General features: G+C 54.6%; 1 protein-coding gene and 1 long non-coding RNA gene across 4 annotated transcripts in view; one reads left to right on the top strand and one right to left on the bottom strand.

Annotated features, from left to right (window-relative positions):
- The window catches only part of KCNN3 (potassium calcium-activated channel subfamily N member 3), an 82,101-nt gene that overhangs the window by 27,799 nt on the left and 33,567 nt on the right, over window positions 1-20,735 (bottom strand). For 2 of the 3 annotated variants that reach the window (XM_073322900.2, XM_073322901.2), the window contains exon 3: window positions 14,459-14,877. In XM_073322900.2, coding sequence (XP_073179001.1) covers window positions 14,459-14,877 — 419 coding nt within the window. Of the gene's footprint in view, window positions 1-14,458; window positions 14,878-15,282; window positions 15,379-20,735 lie in introns of those variants that run through there. The other variant, XM_073322902.2, reaches the window with a different exon arrangement.
- The window catches only part of LOC140902638 (uncharacterized), a 70,474-nt gene that overhangs the window by 49,562 nt on the left and 177 nt on the right, over window positions 1-20,735 (top strand). Inside the window, exon 3 of the long non-coding RNA XR_012156099.2 lies at window positions 19,845-19,963. This is a non-coding gene — a long non-coding RNA (uncharacterized LOC140902638). The remainder of the gene's footprint in view (window positions 1-19,844; window positions 19,964-20,735) is intronic.

The following is a 20,735-nucleotide window of genomic DNA, read 5'->3' as shown; positions in this document are numbered from 1 at the left end:
CTTAATTAACCTTGGCCTGAAAGCCTCTGGACTCACCCAGCATGAGACCATACTGCAAAATAGGGAATAAATATTAATAATGCAACAGAATGTGCCCCAGCTGCAGCAATTTCACAATTTCCTCATAAGAAACCCCCCATGGGCGCGCACACAGAAACACACAGAGCAAAGACTCAGCGGAAAGATTTTGCTTTCAGTCAGCGTTGCAGTCACGTTTTAGCGAAATACCCTCCAGCTCCATCTGCACTGGGGCCAGGCTGCTGGGTAGGGATGTCTGTCTGATGGGGAAACAGATGTGACTGAATGGAGAGGAGAGGCGCAGGCTGAGAGCTGCTACTGCTGCTCTGTTCCCACCAGTTGCTCAACTTGTCAAGGTTCCTCATGAACTTTTCATTTACATTTGAACTCACAGCACAATGTTGTCTCCTGCAAACTCATTATCGCCACCTCCCTGCGAGTGATGCAGACCTCATGAGAACAAATTCCTTCCCCTCCTGACAGAACTGAAATGCACTTGTGTCAGTTTACACCTTTGATAACTTTCCCTATTTGGGCTCAAGCTGGCACGGAGACTGTCTGCATTATGGGTGTCTGACAGCAATGGCAGCTCGCCTCTAGTGTTCATGTGAAACTGGCCCTGGATTATGGATTTAGCACGCACATGCCCCCTGCAAACAACAAGCACAAACTAACAGAGCATGTTGGCAATTTCAACCCCTTCCTGTGGCTTTATACATCATTCTGAGCTTCTCTGGTTAGCAGCTCGGTCTCCAGGTGAGAGGCTTGTAAAACAACCCAGAGCGAGCAAATGACATTAGTATCAACCCAATATTAATGTATTTTTTCTGACTTCTGTTCCTGCACCTACACACCCGGCCACTGACTGAGGTTAGGGAGACTAGAGACCCAGTGTCACATTAACCAATGCCCCCTGCTCTGCTCCCACATCCTCCTGGCTCTTTCCCTGGCTGCCCCCCAGGTAAGGGGGTCAGGTTCCACTGCAGGAAAACTTATGCCCAATCCTGCAAAGACTTGTGACTGCGCTTTACTCAAAGCATGTGAAAATTCAGTGGCACTCCTAGCCTCAGCTAGTAACTCCAGGGAAACTTTGTAAGGTTTCCATTGCCACGTTCCGTCCTTTGGACAAAACACTGAATTCTGGTCAGTTTCCTGTTCCTGACAAGGTCAACAAATTCTCTGGCTGGCCCCCCAGAGCCTCAGCTGCTTCTCTTCCTGTTCCTGTACAGCCGTGAGGCCTGCTCCTCTGGCCCCCAATCTCTGCAGGCCAGCTTGTCGCAGGCCTCTGCCAGATCCTCAGGCTCAGTTCAGGCCAGGCCAGGCCAGACCATCTCCTCGGCAGTAACTGAGCCTGTAACCTGGGGGAGATGAACTGGAACTGCTGGGCTGGCTTGGATGGTGTGATCTAGCAGCAGTAATGCATCAGCGTACACAGCAAAGGACTCTGGTCTGGTTACTGCTGGTCTCTTTCCCTGGCTGCAGATCCAGGACACCTTACCCTTTCAAACAACCTAGCTAGGCTTAAGATGGAGCTTGACAAGTTTATAAACAACATTCTATAAGGGGTTGCCTGCAACAGCAGGGAGCTGGACTCCATGACCCAGATGCTCCCTTCCAGGCCTATGTTCCAACTGCTCAAAAAACCAGAAGCTCTGACTAGTGAGGAGCGGCCTAGCCTGCTGACCTTGTGGGGCTTTGCACTGTCATGCCAGATGGCACCCCCAGCCTCTCGCTGCTCTGCCCCAGAAGAGTGTTCGAACCAGCTGCCCTCTTCCAGCCAGTCTGAGCAGTGCGGACAAACTCCTAGTGGAGGAATACAATCTAGACCTCTCCAACAGAGGGCAGGTGGCTGAGATGTACGCACTCCAGGGTGGAGTGTTTTAAAGAGGAGACTGGCATTGGTCTGCGGGTGGCAGAGGGCATAGCCCAACGTGCTGTTACCGTGATTGCTTTCTGCACAGGTGCAATGGTACTCGAGACTGGAAGCCACTTCCAACAAGCAGCAGCAACCTGGTGTATACAGAGCCTCTCAGAGGCACCCAGCTTTGTGATGCAGTTCCGAATGGCCTGGTTTCCAGACGTGATGAGAACCACAGCTCCTGTTGTCTTCAAGACCCAGCTGTGACTCCATAGTTTCCTTTGACTTCTCCATCTGCTTGCTGTGCTCAAGATGTTTATTTCCAGGCCCCTTTGGAGAAGAGGGGATCAGATGCTTGATGGGGTGCTGTGGCTGGATCTGCCAAGGCCTGTTTGCTTCTCCGGGGCGGGTTTCTCTCAGCTTCCTTGTGAAATCATTAAGGGAAAACAGATGGAGTTTTTGGCAATTTCCTCCAAATCAATTTGTCCAAGTTTCTCAACTCAGAACTCTCTGGACTATTTTATTATTATTTTTATTTCCCCAAGTCTCCTTATCTGGAGAGTCTAATGAAATATGCAAGCATAAAAAAATGTTGACAAGAATCTGTTTAATATCACATTCCCCACCCTAGTATTAGCATAGAGAGAGGTCTAGTAGTTAGAGCAGGGGACTGGGAGACAGGACTCCTGGCTGCTGTTCCCAGCTCTTGGTGGAGAATATGATCTAGTGATTAGAGCAGGAGACTGGGGGTCCCAACTCCTGGTTTCTTTTGCCGGCTCTGCCACTTGGGGAAGACACTGGGCCTCAGTTCCCACAAAAGGGGAAAATGATATTTGGCCCCCCACAGGGATTAATGTTTCTCTGCAGTGCTCTGGGATCAGAGCTGGAAAACGCTACTGAAATGCGAATTAGGAACAGGGCTGTTTGTTTTCTATATGGATGAGAGGCTTCTGGTGTATATAACAGTGCTAGTCAGTGCAGTCCCCTACTCCTAAAGTAGAGGATCAGAGGCAAAAAATGCCTGCTTTGGAGAAGACCAGACTTCCCCTCTGGGTTACAGACTCCGAGTTGCAGTAACAAAGCTGTTCTGGGGTGAAAGAGACCACAAGTCATTGGCTTGCCCAGTGCTACTGAGGCAGCCCAATGCAGGGCTCTGAGTGCAAGTCTCCAGAGTATTGTGAAGGCCGCATGCTCCACCCTCAGAGGAGGGAGCGCCTTGCATCATCTGGGTGGCTCCGGCTGATGCAGAGTGGTACTGACAGGCTGTAGCAGAGGGGAGCTGTGTTCAGCCCTCTTCCCTTGAGGAAAGATCACCAAGGTGCAGGGTCTCTGGGAGAAGGAGGTGGGAAAACCTCCATGTACCGAATGCTGGGAGAGATGAGGCAATGGTCTCAGATGATGCTGGTGGCTTCATTTGATAAAGCCTCATTTCCTGAGCTTGCCTGCAGCTCAGTGTCCCTCTCTCCAGTCCCATAGGAGCTGTTCTGAAAAGCACTTCTGAGAATGCTGACTCCCACTGGGCCAGCCAGCTATCTGGGAAGTCACATGCTGCAGTTTGGCTGACTGGGAAACCAAAGGATGTGGGAAGCCTCTTGTGCTGAGGGGAGTTGCTGAAAACAGCTTCATAACTTTATCAAAGTTAAAGACAGTCTCCCACCACAACGTGAAGACAACTGTGCCAGTTGTGACCCACCTGGGGATGCTAGACTAGAAAAAAAACAGACAGGCTCCCACCCAGTGCACAGCAGCACTCTCTGGGAACCAGAAGGAGACGGGATACTTACTCTTAAGCAAACATCTAGGGAGCCAGTGTCTAGCTAGAGGTTATAGGAAGTCAGAAAGGCAGGTCCCAGAGGCCCCGGCTCGAATCAAAACAAGCTTCTCTCTTGCCATAGTATGTCTCAGATGCATAGATTCCAAAGCCAGAAGGGACCACTGATCATGTAGTCTGACCTCCCATGTAACACAGGCCATAGGACTTCCCACACTTCATTCCTCTTCGAGCTAGCGCACAGCTTTTAGAAAAAAAACAGTGTCTGCCAACGACGAGGCAGTCCAGGAACGCTGCACAGACTCAGGGGCCGCAGAAAGACCTAGCCTTCCCGGGCTGCATTTGCAGAAGGGCAGACAGAAGTCACCGTTGAACCATACCCTGTGAGGAGATCCCAGTGCCATCTATTCACCTCCCTTTCTCTGCACAACCAGTTACATGGGACCAGTGTGCAGCTGTGCCAGCGGTGCACTCATCTTGCAGTATCACAAAAGCCAAGTGTGCAGCTGTCGCATAGGAGACTCCAAGGTAAACCCAGGGGCTGCAAGAAGGAGTGTTGTCAGTTCAGTAGGCGGTGCTCTTTCCCCGAGCCACTTCCAGCTAAGGCCAGTCGATCTGTAAAATGCTCTGCCACCTTTCTGGATAAAAGATGCTATATAAACAGAAGATGGTGTTAGGATCTTGTACCCCAGGAAAGAAATCCGCCAGCACACAGTCCTACCCTCTAGACTCAGCATGGCCAACAGCAGAGCCGTAAGCCCGGAAACCCCTTAACCTGAGTGAGAGGGAATAGTCAGTAAGCAGACTACTCAAGGAATCCTGGGCTGGAGGAAGCAAGCAGAGTGCCACACTCAGCGAAGACAGTTGCAGTTCTCCCCAATACCTGTGCAGCTTGACTGCTCCGTATTACACTCCAGCACAGAGCAGGGCGTCTGGTCAACTCCATACGTAGCCATGGATAGCAAGATGTTACTGCAGCGAGGGATGGAGGTGGACTCATGAATCTCAGCTCTGTTTGAGGCAATTGCCAATACCAAGAATGCTACTCCAGCCTTGCTCTCCACTATGCATTGAAACCATCGTCTGCTGTACGTGCTCACCCCCTCTCGCAGGCAGATTTTCAGTTGGGGGGTTACGTCTTTCTCTGCTAACCAGCCAGCAGGATCTTCCTCCTCCTGAAAAAGTACTTCCCCTCCATCAGGCAGCTGTGTGCCTCTGATAAAGGGCTTGGAGCTGTTCTCTGCCTGCCACAAGCAGGACGTGAACAGAGGAGCCTGGCTGATGAGAACAATTTGTTGGGGTTCAGAAGGAAAAGGGTTAGGGACAGGCCAACGTACCAAAGTTTTTTTCTTTTTTCCCAAAAAGCACTTTTGAGCAGATGATGCTTGTCCAGCCGGACAGCTGGCACGCACCCTGCCATGTGAAAGCTGCGAGAGCCGGCTGCAGGACCATGCTCACACCAAAGGCTGATGCAGTTGCTCTGACCAGAGCATTCATTTCCACCACCCGCCTTCCCCTGAACGAGCAAAGCCAAATGATGCTGCTGCTGCTGGGAGCAAACTTGCCCAGGCTGCTTGGCTTTCTCTCGACGTCCCTTGACTTTGCTTTCCACCAGTGCAGGGCCATTCTCTACCAAGCCTCTGGGACCGTGTGTTCCTTCCATGTGTTCGAAGCTCAGCCTCCCACACGCGTCTGCCCTCTCAGCCCAGTTTGGAAGTGGAGTATCTGAGTGCAAGGAGGCATGTTACTCCTCCTAGGCAATGCCCACAGTGAGCGAGTGACAGCCAGTTCACTGGTTTGTGTAGGTGTCATGGGAGAGGAGAGGAGGGGAGTGACCAGGAGGAAGAAGTGGGCAAACGCAGGGGTGTTGAGGCTGGCAGTGGTGACAGAGCAGAGTTGGCGTGGGGAGGCTGAGCTCAGACAAGGGTGACAAGGGAGCCAAACAACTCAGCTGGGTCTGTCGCAGGTGGGTGAATGAAGGTAATGCAATGCCCACCTGGAGAGCACCCAGCCATGCTCACAGGGCACACTTCACGCTCTGTTGAGCGGTGTGTGGCAACTACCCAGCTGTGGCTGGTCACTGGGAACTGACCCTGGAGCTGTGCTGATGCCTTTTTCCACAAGCCAGAATGGGTTGAGGTATGGGGCCCGTGGTAGTCCTGTAGCCCCAGAACCGCCCCCCCACCCCAGGAAATGGGGAGGAACAAGCTGTAGCTGGGTGAGCTATGCTGCAGACTACCTGGCTCCAAGCAGCTTTTAATGGGTGTGAACTTTCTGGAATGTAAAGAAGTGGGAGGGTTAACTGTGCTAACATCTAGGCTCTGTACACCAGAGCTCTGTTCTGATGGGGGCAAAACATGTGGCCCTCTTAGTAGGGGAGCCAGCAACCTCACTGAGCAGGCGCAGTGTATAAAGCATACTGATGAGTTGCTAAGCAACGCAAAGCCTTTTGAAAAACCACAACCCACCCCTGACAATGCTGGGGGTTAGGACTCAGCAGAGGAAGCGAGCAGGGAACAAAAGGGAAGCAGCAGCCAGGCAGAGAACAGAGAGCAAAGGGCTGTGAAATGCAGAGGGGAAAGAGAGGAAGAATGGAGCTGGGGGAAAGTGACCAAGGGACACAGCATCCCATGTGCCATGAATGTCGGGGTCCCCAGGTCACAGGTGCCCACAGCTCCAAAACCACCCCAATCAGCAGAGGCCAAGGAACGGAAGAGTCACAGAGCTTGGACTCCCGTGTTTAGTCCTAAAAGAAAAGGAGCGAGTCTGCTGGCACAACCTCCTGCTGTATAGCAAACTGCAGCCATCCCAGCACGAGGCAGTGGTGACAGATGCACACGAGGATCCGGTTCCCCACCCCCCCACACTCAAGCTCTCTCTGTGTGGAGCTGTGCACTGGCAGACATTCCCTGTACTAACGAAGCCACAGGCTCTCCTGGCCATTATGCCTGGGCAGCACTAGAAAAGGTCAAGTCACTATTCTGTGTTCTATCTCCCTCTGCCCAGCCATGTGTGCAGGGGGTTAGGGAGGTCGGTGGGGGCTGCTTGCTCTGCCAGCTTGTCCCCTGGCCCAATTCCATCCGCATTAACTGCATTTTGACACCTGCCTTTTCAGTTGGCTAAGAAGTTATTCTGTATTTCTTGTCTTAAACTGTCACGTAGCATTGCTGCTTCTTGATGGATTCTGCGGGCCACCCCAGAGAGGGCTGCATTCCGGTCTCAGTGGGACAATCCCTGTGTCTCGCAGACCTTGGCCAGCTGTGGGGGCATAAGGGCGCATTCGTTTGTGGTTGCTGCTTGGCCAAGGATGGTGCTGTCGTGGTATGGATCATTACCATGGCTGTGATGTGTAGTAGGGCGCTCGCTAACTTGTACAGTGGCTATTTTTTCGTATTAATGCTTATTTATTTACATTTCATTTTCCAGCCCAATCCCACAAGGGACAGAAACTCATAGTCAGGAGGGCCCAGGGACCTTGCCAGCCCATTTAAATCCCTCAAATGCAGAACCCATAAACCACACTGTCATAGCACCGTCAGATAACCATCCCCATCCCCGCAGCATAGAAAAGCTCGGCCAGTCAGTGGGTGTGGCACCAGCACTCTTCCATAGGACTTCAAGCAATCCAAGTTCCCCTTTAACGAGCCCCAGCAACCTAGACCAGGCCGTCATTGTGCTCTGTAGTGACCTGGCACCTAGTCCAGGCACCTGGAAAGTGGTGAACGGTCTCTTGCTCTCGGTGGCTCCGTCTCCCATAAGCTCCTGCCCGAGGGCCCAGGAGAGATCCTGAGGATTCCCCTACTCAGGCTGGGACAGTGGAAGCACAGAGGCCACGCAGCTGAGGGGCCAGGCCAAACCTGAGTGGCGCTGCGATCCCATGCACAGATAGCAGTGCCAGCGGGGTCAGGCAGCGGGGGGGAAAGGCACTTGAGAGGGAGAGAAGAGGGTCAGTGCCCGTCCTTCAAAGGGCCAGCGAAGGTCCCTGCAGTCCCTGGCACAGGTCCGCCCAGGTACAGCTGATTTCACCATCTCCATGGCAGGATGGGCTGCTTCAGGCATGAGCCTGTGCGTCAGGAGCTGTGGGTTCAGTTCCTGCAAGATCTGGGGCAAATCACGTAATCCCTCTGTGCCGCCGTCTGTAAATGGAGAGAACAATCCTTCCTTTCCGCGTAGGGAGCGCGCACAAGCCATCAGGATGGGGCAATGCCACAGTGTGACCTGAATCACTTGGTAAGCCAGGCTTATGTGAACAACGTACACCTCGGGACGCTGGTGCACTGCCGAGCTGGAGGACTGTGTCCTGGAAAGTCGTAGGGCAGATAACCAACTGAACCCGAGCTTGCAGTGCACTGCTGGCTGAGCAAGTCACTGTGATAGCAACGTGGAAACAAATACTGAACTGGGACAGGACCGTGTCCAGGGCATCGGTGAGACCATTCCTGCAATCCTGGGGGCAGTTCTGGTGTCCACACTGCCAAAAGCATGTTGAAAAATCGGAAGGGGTTTATAAAGAGCTACAAGAATAATTCCAGGCCTGGAAAAAACCGCCTTATAGTGAGAGACTTAGGGAGCTCAATCTGTTTAGTATAACCAAAAGAAGATTAAGTGTTGATTTGACCATAGTCTGAAAGTACCTACACGGGGTGAAAAAACAGGCTAGTAAATTATTACTCTTTAATCTAGCGAGGCAGAATGTGATCCTGTGGCTGAAGCCAGACAAATTCAAACTAGAACTGAGGGGAGAGTTTTTAACGGGGAGGGAAATTACCCATTGGAACACCTTTCTTAGGAACCTGGTGGATTCTCTGTCACTTGAAATCTTTCAGTCAGGTTTGACTGTCTTGCTAAAAGATCTGCTGTAGCTCACTCAGAAGTTATGGCCTGGATGCAGGAATTAGGAGAAGCTTAGACAAATACCTGTCAGGAATGGTCTAGATAACATGGAGTCCTGCCATGAGTGCAGGGGACTAGACTAGATGACCTCTTAAGGTCCCTTCCAGTCCTATGATTCTATGATTACAGGGTGAAATTGCAGGAGATCACAACAACCCCCTTTGGCCTTAAAGATCTCAGACTCTGAACCATGGCTGTTCATGCTGTACACTCTAAATTAGGGTCCGTCTCTCACTATGGTTCGTACAGACCCTAGCACAATATGGGCCCGACCGTAATACAATTATCATTGCCTGGGGAGCAAAAGCACAAGTCCAGGTTGCAAGAAAGTTTTAATGACCTAGAGCACAAGGTCTGTAGCACAGTGCCCAGCACAGGGGTGGAGGGACATTCCTTGATTGGGGTCTCTAAACAAAGCTCTAATATCAATATTAGCCCCCTATTTTCACCCCTCTGACTTGCCAATAACTCCTTTCGGTCTGAAGCTCAAACTCCCCCAGCAGATTGCTCCTGTTAAACCCAGCTGAGCCTGGGGGCTGGTGACCCTCCAAAACAGAAACCTGGCATGAGGCAGCTGGTTATTGGGGCTTTTGGTTTGCATCTCCGGTGGCAGCAAACCCACAGGGAGCTGATTCAGTGCTGCAAAGCAGACAGCCTGGATTACTTGGCATGGCTTTGGAGACATTCTTCGGTTGATAGTGGCTCGGTTCAGACTTCAAGGATGTGATGTGATAGCATTTTGTTCAGTGCTAACTCCAACAAGACATCGAAGGTCAAGCTGAGTTCTCAGGCCCTAGGCTAGGCCCTAGCAGCACACAGGGGATTTCACCAGGGCCAAGGATTGAGTCCTCCATGACTCCTCTAGGTTTGTGCTCATATCTGGCCCCCACTGGCAGAGAAAACCCTGGCGTGCTGTCTGTACAGACCAGATTAAAGGCAAAACATGGTTTCCTGGTGTTTTACAGCCATTTCCGGGCATAGCTGCTCCTGCTCTACCAGCAATATGCATGAGCACAACTCTAAGAGGGGTTCGGTTTGTCACAGGTTCCAGGAATCCAGACTGAGGCTCCCCTTTCCCAGTGCACCCGCCCCCTGGGATGACAGCGACGCAGGGTACAGCCAGTGAAGTTAATCTGGGCAGGCCCATCTGCCCTAGGAAACTCCATCCTTTCCTTGCATAGCAGTAGCAGCGGCTAACTCAAAGCGGGTCTGTGTAGGGCAGGACAGCATCGTCTGTGCATGGCAGTGCAAAGCACGAGGTGTTGATCTGCTGACTCCACACTGACACTGGCTGGAAGTGAGGAGGCCAGAGCTGGATATGGCTCGCTTCATTCTTGGCTGTAATATCCTCCGAGCTACCAAGCACAACGTGCGGAAGATGGAATCTGCCTAGCCAGGGAAGAGGCACGGAAGAGGTGCAGCTGGAAGGTGTTGCCTGTCTCTCCCTCAGCAAGCTGGAGAACTGAGTAGCTTCGGCAGGTGCTTTGAGCTAACGAAGTGGCGCTGCCAGCGCCCTTCCCGCGGGGCTCCAGGAGAGAGCAGCACTCACGTTCCTGCCCAGTTCCCCCCAGGGAGACCCCAACTGCCTGCACGGCAAAGAGGTGAACAGCAGATATGGCACCGCTGACAGGAAGGACCTGCCATTGTCTGCACCAGCCCTTTGGAACGGCCGTACCCTAGTGCACGAATGACTAGGTTCTGGTGGCGGACTGGCCTGCGGTGAGCAGCCAGCTGGGACAGTACTTTGCCCAGCAGTGGGGTCTTTCATCTAAGGCTTCACCAGCAAGCACTGATTAGACCTTGCAGTGCGAGCTTGGGAGGGATACACGAGGACCGGTCTGCCTACCCTGGGGTGCACAGCAGGACAGGGAGTGGAGAGCTCTTGGCCAGGTGGTGACCAGCTGTGGGGAATATCCTTGAGTGCTTACACACCGGGAGCTTAGTCTGGTTCCTTACGTCAGGTCTGGGCTAGTCCTGGTGCTACATCCCCGGCTGTGTCTCTGGGAGTTAGGAGAGGATTTTGAGAGACAGCCTCCATGTATGGGACCAGAACTGAGCCACCGAGAGAGAGGCGAATGCTGCGGAGGGGGCTCTCCGCTGCCCAAACAGGCAGTGCCGCTCCTCTGAGCAATGACCAGCTTGCAAGGGTGAAGGCTGGGCAGTGAGCAGGTGCTTCCCAAAGCAGAGAGAGACAAGTCTAGAGAAAAGAGAAGGGAGGGAGAGACCCAAAGATCCAAGGGAGGGGGAGGAGAGGGTAGAGAAGCAGCTCCGGGGTGGTTTGAGCAGGCAGCTGGGAGTCAGCGCAGAGGCCTGTGAGTCCTCAGAGCGCATCTCCTCACCCCTCATTGGCAGCCCAGTTCCTCCCTGCAGACAGACTATGCTGCTCCCCCGCTCCATGATTTCCCCAGCCCACGTGGGCTGGAAAAGCTCATCTGGGGGTGGGGGGGGAGGGAGCAGGCCCCAGGCTCCCAATAGCACTTCCAGCCCGGCCAGCCAGAGCCAGCGGTATTGTTAGGCAAATGGCAGGTGCAGGGCAAACATGCAAACGAGGCCACTGAGAGTCCTTCTGATCAATTAGCTACTCTGGCTTCCCCGTGCTTTTATCGCTGCTCTGCATCAAACAGCCCCTGGCCCCCAGCAGCGCAGAGACAGAGACAGGGCCACACACGCTCCGACTCAACAGGCTGAGGATTGCCAGCATTGGAGCCTCTGGCCTACCCCTCCCCCTCCCTGTCTGTCTGTCCATCCATCAGGTATTTCCACGGGCGCCCTACCATAGTGCCAGAGTATCTCGCAGTACCCCCACGGCCAGTGCTGTGCTCCCTGCACTCCATGCTCTTCTCTCTCCCCTCCCTGTTCTCTCCCTGAGGTGGGATTGTTTGGCCCAGCACCTGGCGCTGCGGGGTCCCGATCTGACAGGCTCCTGGCAATGCAGCTAACCCATAACCATTGCCTCTCCCTCCACACAGGTAGGTCTCACCATCATCTTGGTTACTGGGCAGCTGCCTCTCTGGCCTGGACAAATGCAGTCTGGCCTGCTGAGAGCCATGCAGAGATCGTTTCCCCAGCCTGTCCCTCTCTCCATGTCACTTTGCTCTCACACCCCAAGTAAGCTGCTGGTCTTTGCTTTCCAGGCCCTTCCCCACCCCTCCCCAGCTTCCTATCCTCTCTTATTCACAGCTGAGCTTTTGAAGCTCACCTCTGATTGGCCCATAACACCAGCCTCCAGTGCCCACTTGTTACATTCTCAAACAAGCCACTGTGTACTTTCTCCTGCGCTGCCCCTCACGACACCCCCAGAGCCACTTCTGCACCCACCTTCCAATCCCTCTGCCAAACTCTCCTTTGCTGTGATGCGTACAAAGATCTGGACAATGGTTCGGCTACTGGGGTGCAGAGCCCACGGCCTGGCATGCTGACCAGCACTGTCTCACTGTTCACTTGTGCTCCCGTCTGCCTGGCTGTCTCCCTCTGGTGTCTCTTGGCTTATACGCGGGTTGGGAGCTCCTTGTGGCAGGGACTGTCTTTTTGTTCTGTGTTTGTCCAGCTCCTAGCGCCACAGTAATAATACAGCAGAGGTGGGTGGCCACTTCCAGAAAAGGTTTTCAGGTAATGAGAGGCCAGAGACTCCTCGGCCATGGAGGGAGGCTGGGAAATGACCTCTCAGCTGAACGGCAGACGGGGCCAATGCCAGCGAGTTTTGCCCCTCCCCGGTCAATGCCACGCAGCTGGTCTTAAAGAGATGCCTGCAAGGAATTTTTATCTCCACCGTCTTACAAACATGTCCCATGCACCCAGCTGTGCTCATCTGCCTATTCCCTTCCCCCTTCTGTCCACCGCTCAGTCAGTTTCCTAGGGCTCCCTTAGTTGCTGAGGGCCCTCAGGCGGCAGCCCTGCCTCAGTTGCCCTACGTGTAGGGGCATGAGATTGTGAAAGTCTTGAAGGGAGCTGGATCGAGGGTAGAGCCTCTGCTCCCTGACTCACCCCTTGTCACTGCTTGGACAGAGAGGGTGCTAACGGGGGAGCAGAGGGGTACGAATTGGCAGCAAGAACGAAATGGGTTCAAAGAGACAGCAAATAGAGAGCAGGGCGCCAGCAGAGGCAGCTGATGTGCATGGAGTCAAGGGAAAATCAGCAGCTAGATCCCCCATCTGTGCCCACAAAGTGCTCAGTGCTTAAGTGCTGCCTGGCAAGCTGTGGCACTGTGGGTGTCTGTCTCACCCCGAGGACAGCCTGCCTCTCCAAACCTGTCACCGTCAGACTGAGGCTCCGGGAAAGCCGCTGAGCTCAGCCCCAAGTGCTAATTCCCACTTGGAAGGGTTTAATTAGGAACCTCCATGGACAGATCTTTGCCATGCTGGGGGAGGCTGGGGAAATGCCAGTCATGCCCTGCAAGATGCCAGCAGCTGTCAGTACCCCTTCCCGTGTCATGACTAACATGATCCTGCTGTCAAGCCACGTCTCTGTTCTGGCCCCAGAACAACGCGGAGAGCATTTGTGACCCCGTAACCTCCCTGTGCCTGTGGGTGGCCTGGCGGGGTTGTGAAATGAATAGTCCGGAAGGAGACGTATCCCTGCATCCCCACCAGGCTAGAAGTGCACTCGCTGCCCCACATTCACACCTTGTACGGGGCCGTCTCCACAGCAAGCTCAAGTCCCAGCGAGACGCTCGCCCAGAGCTGCTGTGTAACTGTGTTGTCATGACAGTTGCTATCAGCGAAGCTAGAGCGAGAGCCCAGGCCTTGGGGCTTGGCAAGTTATTTTGCACCTTCTGTGTGTCCAGCAGCTCCCCCTGCACTATTCCACAGGAGACTGTGCCCAGCAGAATAGGGCTGGGCCCAGCCATCTGAGCCAGCCCGGCCTTCGCTGGTGAGCTGAATGACCCCAGCTGCCCGCACCGCTCCTCCAGATACAGTTTAGGACACTGGAGACCAGTCTCCCCTTGTAACACTTGTGTGACTTGGAGGATAGGCTCTGTCCATTGGTCAAACCCTGACTGGGAGGATCCGTTGAGTGGGGTCTGTCGTCCTGCCAAGGACTGCCGGGGAGCCTGGCACAGCAGAATGGGGCTGCTGGTGAGAACGGAGAGGGCTGCATGCACACAGCCTCCCTGGACAGCAGCAGCGAAGCCTGGCCAGGCAGCCCTCCGCTGGGTACTTTAGGAAGGCGCTGCCCACAGAAACCTGGGTTCCCATTTTCAGGAAGCCATTGATTTATTTTCACTGGCCTGGCCTGGGCTGGGCCAGCTGGTAAGTATTCCTGGACCCCACGATCCCAGGGCGGGCAGGGGTGTTGCATAGCCAGCTAGCTGTCCTTTCACAGCACCACACCCAAATCCCCTGGGTTTGCTCACATGGCACCCGCAAAGCACGCTCACACACAAAATCCTTGGCTCCTGCATCCTGCTCCCTCGCTACATCTACATGGCGAAGAGAACCCCACGGCAGTGAGTCCCAGAGCCCAGGTCAGCTTACTCAGGCTCATGCTACGGGGCTGAACTTAGCAGTGGAGACCTTCCCGCTCGGGCTCCGAGACCCTCCCCCATTGCTGGGTGCCAGCCCAAGCAGGAACGTTACCCCGTAGTGAAAACCCGAGTCAGCTGACACAGGCCCTGCGACTTGCTGCCCCTGGGTTTTGTTTTTGCAGTGCAGATGTACCCCAGAGGCTCTAGGGGTGCCTGCCTTAGGGAGGGAGAGCTCTGTATGGAGCCCACATCATTGATTCAGCCCTTCATCTCTGGGAAACCTTAGAATTGCCAAGCCACTGAGCCCCTCTCCAGGGCTGTAAACACCTGTGGGAAGAAGGGAAGAGTACCATCTCCTCCCCTTCATGCCCTGTGCTGAGGGCATGCACACCACTCACTGCTCCAAGGAGAAGCCTCGTTAATCCAACACCCCCCCAGCCCACCCCCAGCTTACCTCTCGCAGACACGGACTGTCCAGGCGGCAATGATCCACAGGGAGATGCTGAAGACCAGCAGCACTGTGCCGGGGCAGATGGTCATGAGAGTCTTCATGACGAAGCGGGTGTTGAAGTTGATTTTGTTGAGTGCCCCGATGCTGCGTGATGAGGCGTCAGTGAAGAGCTTGCTGTGCAGCAGCATGACCCGGGCAATCAGGTACAGGCGGAGGAACATGGGGATGGAGAGGATGATGTCCACATCAGCCTCTGCCCTCGAGGGTGTGTAGGAGAAGGCCAGACGTGCTGTCCAGAAAAATTTGTACTCCCCAGGGATGGGGTGTATGGCACAAACCAGCATCTCCAGGCTGATGTAAAGGATGCGCTCATAAGTCATTGCTATCCGCCAGTCATCAGCGCCATTGTCGATCACGAAGAGCTAGCAGGATGGAAGGCACGTGATTAGAGAGAGCACCCGGTTAGCGACACGCTGCCTTCCTTCCCATGGGCTACCCTGCAGGGCCCAGCCCCAGGGAATGGAGACCGCAGGCAGAACGTGAGGGAATTCATACTGGCTACGGTACAGGGTCCAGAATCCCAATGTGAGCTCTGGGCCCTGCCCCAAAGCATTCACAGTCCAAAGAGCGGGATGGGGAAACAGAGGGGAGGCAGTTTGCCCAGCGGCGAAACAGGACCCAGGTGTCCTGACACTGTGTCCCATGCCCGAGCTGCCCCATTTAGGCACAGAGGCTTTCTTGGCTTGACTTGTAGCAGCTGCCCCCAGGAAGCCCCAGGACTCAGGTTCTAATCCTACCACTGACACCAACCTCCTGCTAATGCTTACTCAGGCAGGCAGTGCCGCGGGAATCGTGTAAGTCATAGCAGCACAGACGGGCAAGATCAGGCCCATAGCTTTTCATAGTCATCCTTGGGCACCTGTGGTGCGTGGAGGTAACTTGTGCTCACTTAGCCCTGCCTGATTGGAGCAGCAGTTGGGTGGGCAGCCACACGTGTGCCGGACCCGGCTGAGCAGCCTGCGAGCACAGCTCAGCAGCAGGGTCACTGCAGTCAATAAAGCAGGCTGGAAGGAGGGTCAGCAGGGAACCGGCTGAATTGCTGGACTCCAGCATGGGAGAGTGTTTATAAACTCCAGAGCAAGTTCAAGGTCCGGTTTCTCCTGGGGAGCCCACGGACTGGAACCGGCTTAGGTGAGGTTATTTATACCAGGACAGAACACTCTGGGGAAAAGCTTTCCCTCTCCAGCTCTCATCCCTGAATTTCTCTGTCTACCACCGGTTCACACAGGCACACTGCTAGGGGCGGAGGGTTCTCCAGCTGCTTTAAAAACTAAACAAACAAACAGAGCGGGGAGGCTCCACACCAGGGTGGTAGAAAGGCCTGTCTACACTAGCACAGGGGCTCAACCCCACAGCACAAGCCAGCTGAGTGCAGAGCAGCCCTAGCTCTAGCACTGCCAGCCGTACTGCCTTAGAACAAGGGAGGCCAGGCGCAGCGAGAGCCGGTGCAAGACAGCCGCATGGAGAGGGGGCCACCAGCCCCAAGGCAGTTAGGTGAGCTGCATGCCAGGGCCAGACAGTTGCAGGCTGCCTTGAGGTGGCTACTGTCTGGCAGACCTTGGACTGGGCACAGGTGATGGCCACCTGCTGGGCTGCTTTGGTGCAAGGGAGTGGCTCATGCAGCTTTTCAGCTGGCCCCATTTGAAGAGGGGCAGCCCCTCTGTGCATGTGTCATGATGGGACTTGAGTAGCCACAGGCACCACCCAAACCCAGCAGTCCTAGTGGATGCTGCAGCAGGAACCACCAGATAAAAGCTCTGGGGATTAGCAGGGGCCGAACCAGAAAGAAATGGAGATTGTGGTCTGCGTCCTGCACCTTTGGCTTGCGAACGCAGGGACAGAGCGCTGTACCCGGAGTGCAGGGCCTGCCTCACCACTCTCAGGGCCCTTCTCCCCCAGCCTCTTGTGCCAGACGCTGGGCGTAGCAAGAGCCACCCCCTGCGTTGATGAGCTTGCTGTCTAAACAGAGCACGGGCAGGAGGGGAAACAGAATCCCAGGGAGGGCAGGTGACTTGCACAGGGCCACCCAGCAGGACAATGGCAGAGCCAGGAACAGAAGCCAGGTCTCCTGGCTCCCAGCCTCATGCCTTATCTAGCCCATGGTGCCTCTCTAGAGTGCACAGCAGAGCCTGCAGGGGACCCAGGGCTGCAGAGCTCAGGCCACCCCAGTGCTCTGCGTCAGCCAAGGAACTGCCTGAACTGCCTTAGTGCGGTGGGGCCTTCTCCAGCCCCCTTTGCTCTCAGCTGCCTCCCCTCCCAATTCATTTGTTGCTCACGCTTTGCCTTAGAATGGCCCAGCCCCCAGCTTCCATGCTGAGCATTGCACTGTCAATTAACATGACTGAATGGCCCTTAAAGGCCCCCTTGCTCCCAACTGCTGATGGAAGGCAAAATCAGAGCAATACAATGGGGCAGCCAGCTTTTCAACTGCAACACCCAGGCACCCTGCTGTGAGGAAAGATCCCATCAGGTTCCCATGGCAACAGCAGGTTCAGCCAAGCAGCGAGGAAGGACTGGCTAAGGAAGCAGGGTCTCCTTGGCTTTGAAGGTCAGGCTGGCTGCACTGGGGACACCACACTGGAACGCACCAGGGCTGGAGCCTGAAACCCTTGTTTATCTGCATAGCTCTTGCTCCCATGGGGGTTGAGAATCCTGGGTCCCAACGCTGCCTATGTGGGGCTCTGATGGGGCAGTGCATTATTGTATTCATTAAGCACTGACCATCACTCAACTCCATAAGACACGCAGAGGGAGACTTGGTTTCCACTCCACAGAGCTTACACTCAAACCACTTCTTCAGCTCCTTTTTGCTAAGTAAAGCCCAGCTCTACCCCCGTCACAGCCTGGCTCAGCAGAGCTTTGAAAAGACGCTGAGGCTAGGAGTCCTAGGCATGACAGCCAGGCTGGCTGCTCGCTGCCAGGGCAGACCCTGCTCGCTGGGTCTCAGAGGACAGCATCGAAGGGGTTCCCAGACTGACAGAGCAAGGACAGCAGCAGCACAAAGCGATGGCTCTGGGCTCAGTCACAGGACAACCAAGCAGGAGTCTCCTCCAACCACTGACCCCGAGACTGGAGAACACACTAGAGAACAAACCGGCACAGGGCGCAGGGCAGGGGGGAAGGGGATGGGAACTCCTCGGGCTTTTCCATCCCTGGTTTGTGATTCCTAGCAGCTCAGTGGGAGGGACGGGCACGCCAGGCACCGTTGGACAAACGGCTCTCTAGCTTGGAGAGCTAGGCTTGCCAGAGACTCAAACTGGAGTCGTCATGTTCGCTGACGCATCACCCCCTCCCCTTTCACTTTAGTTACACAGATGTTCCATCACTGTGGGGAAGGGGGAGGGGGGGTGCTGAGCTCAGGGGCCTGGTAGGGTTGTCCCTCCTTTACCCCACTCTCACCAGCCACATAAGTAATTAGAGCCCCCAAAACGTGCAGTCTAAAGAAAGACACAGGGTCAGAGGGGAGCACGGAAGAGACTGTCCTGGGTCCTGCAGCAGGCAGCTCCAAGACCAGATCTCAGGCCTCCTGGCCAATGTATTCCCTTGAGCAGATCCCGGAAGATACTGGCTCCCATGTGGCCAGGACCCCAGTCTCATTTCCCCACTTGCCCAGCCAGGGACAGCAAGCTGCTCTGAGCAGCTCTGCCTGGGGCTGGGTGTGAGCATCCGTCTTGGGCGAACAAACCCACAGGCTGACTCAGTCAGCTACTTGGCCTCTCTGCCCTGGTCTCTTTGGAAAGCTCCGCAGCTTGTAGCTGCTTTGTGTAAGCAATTGTTCATAAAAATGCTACAAACTGTCAGGACGCTGCTCGAGGTGGTAGCAGCTGACAGTCCATTCCTCCCTGTGAAGAGTATGACAAACAGCAAAGGAAATAGCCCAAAAGCTGTTTGCCTCCTGGGGTGGGTGGGGTGATTTCATGTTTGTTGGTTGTAATCTTACCCCACCAGCAGGGAAGCGAAAAGGGGTTGTGTGTGTGGTTTTTTAAAGCTTTTGCCTTTGTAAAGTTCTCTCCAGCATGCAGGCTAGGAGTGCACCGTCGCTACTAGGGTTTCCATGGAAACCACATCCAAAATCCAGTAATATCCAAATAGGCTTCCCCAGGATTGCCAGTAGGGAAAGGCGCGAGCGCACTTGCCACAGTGGCTAGGAAACAACAATGCAGCTGGAGAACAGGGAAGGAAGAAACCAAGACGCTCATGCCTCTGTTAAGAAGCATGGGCCTGCAACCATTGGTGTGGGAGAAGTTCCAGTTGGGGCAGCATCCCGGGCACCCGCTCTGGCGTTTGCTGCCACTTCCCACGTGCCCTCTTATAGCTGGGGATTCAAGCACGCTGCAGAGTGTCACAGGAGCGCACACCTGGCTCCTACAGGGCTCATCAAGGGATGACTTTTCCTTAGTGCTCGGGGCAGGGCTGCTGAGAGGAGCCTGATCTGAGGCTCTGCTTCGGCCCTTGACTTCACTCTCAGGGAGGAGGGGCCATTGGCATGGGCAGCTGGGCACATCCTTTCAAGCCGACATTGCAGTGCATGCGTCTGCATAAAGCTGGGACTTTCAGGACAACAACAGCTGTTGTACACCCCAGCCAGGGTGTCTGCCTCCTTCAGAGCTTCCTGCACACTGCCCTCCAGCTCTGCCAGGGCACAGGCAGTTCCTTCTGGGCAGCCGGGAGCCAGCTCCGGGGGCTCTGACCTTCAGAGTGTTTTACACCTAAATCAGTCACAGCCAAGCCCTTTCCGAAAGCCAGCCCTGCCACACGCCTGCTCGCCTTCTGCACAACATGCGGCGGGCTGAGCCTGTGAGGAAGAAGTGACGCTTGCTCCACAGGCACCATCTTTAGAGCAGACAATTCACGTGCTGAGGGGCTGGATCCTGCTTGGTTAAAGTCAAGGGGAGCAGAATAGGGCGGTTCTGTGTGCTGTGGGGATCAGTCCTGATTTCAGCTGTCTGTGGCCACACCCATACAAGCCCTCCGTGCAGAGATAACTGCCATGAGCTTGATTTGGTAGGTGCCAGTTACCCTGGTTTCAAGCAGGGTTCAGCTCCACAGCTGCGGAGCCTGCGCTGGTGCAGCTGTGCATTGGGCCAGGCCGCAGAGAATGCACCTGCTGCTTTAAGCACTCCCAGTTCTGCAAAACCCTCCAGCAGATGCTTAATTTTAAACACGAGTGCACGGCTGAATCTGCTCCCCAGTTCCTGGTTAGCTCTCTCGCTTAGTCTGCTGGGGGAGGCAAAGCAGGATGGGGTTCAAAGGCACAAAGGACAATTCGGCACCCAGCTCTCCCCCACGTGCACCTTTGAAAATCTCCTCCTTATGTTCTCATCTACAGGTCATGGAAGACGGAGGTGCAATGTGGGGCCACTAACAGTGATGTTGACCATGTGACTACAATGCAGCCCCCCCCCGTTTATATACATGCCGACTCCTGATGCATCCTGCAGCAGCAGGGTGAGAAATCCATTTGCGGTTGCCCAGAGAGTACTAATTAATGACACAAAGAGGTAGAAAATGGGAGAGGATTCAGTTTCCCTTCCCCATGCCTGGCCACAAACCAAAGAAAAGAGCCATGCTTAAGGAAAGTTCTCCTTTTGCTAATAGCAGGGATGCGACTCCCAGCCCAACCTCCAGCAAGTGCTCCCAACCAGCCTACCAGTTAATATCCGCTATCGTCAGAGCAGAGTTAAAACCCACAGTGACAAAGGCTGGAGTGCACAGTTGGACCCCAGCCATACGTGCTGTCTTTATCGTTCCAAAGAGCCTGAGCAGTGGGGAAGGGCCCTCTCGGTCTGTCTCATTTACACCCCCTGCCTTTCCTTGGGGGCATGGCATTGTACTGGTGCTTGGAACATGGTCTGCATTGAGTCTATTGCTCTGGGTTCTGACACCTTGCTCATCAGCAGGGTGCTGGAAATGAAAAGAGGCCTTCCCCTATGCAGGAGGCTGGGGGTACTATCCCCACAGCACCCCTAGCCTCAGCCAGCTCACCACCAAGCCACATCCTTACAGGAGTGCTATTGAGGCAGGCTCTAACATTAACTGCCAGAAGCCTGAGCAGACAGCGATGGTCCTTGTCCACTGTTCTGGGGGCCGTTGCCAGCTTTCCCTGTAGTTAGCTTGCCTAACACTTTCCATCATAAAAGATTCTTATGTCCTTTTCTTTGAGAAGCTGTAACATCTTCATTGTTTGCAGCAGGCCTTTGAACTTCGGCAGGGACAAAGC

Source organism: Lepidochelys kempii, chromosome 24 (assembly GCF_965140285.1).
Source record: "Lepidochelys kempii isolate rLepKem1 chromosome 24, rLepKem1.hap1, whole genome shotgun sequence".
Taxonomy (NCBI): domain Eukaryota; kingdom Metazoa; phylum Chordata; order Testudines; family Cheloniidae; genus Lepidochelys; species Lepidochelys kempii.
The sequence above is the reverse complement of the archived record's forward strand: the minus strand, read 5'-3'. Positions and strand labels throughout refer to the sequence as shown.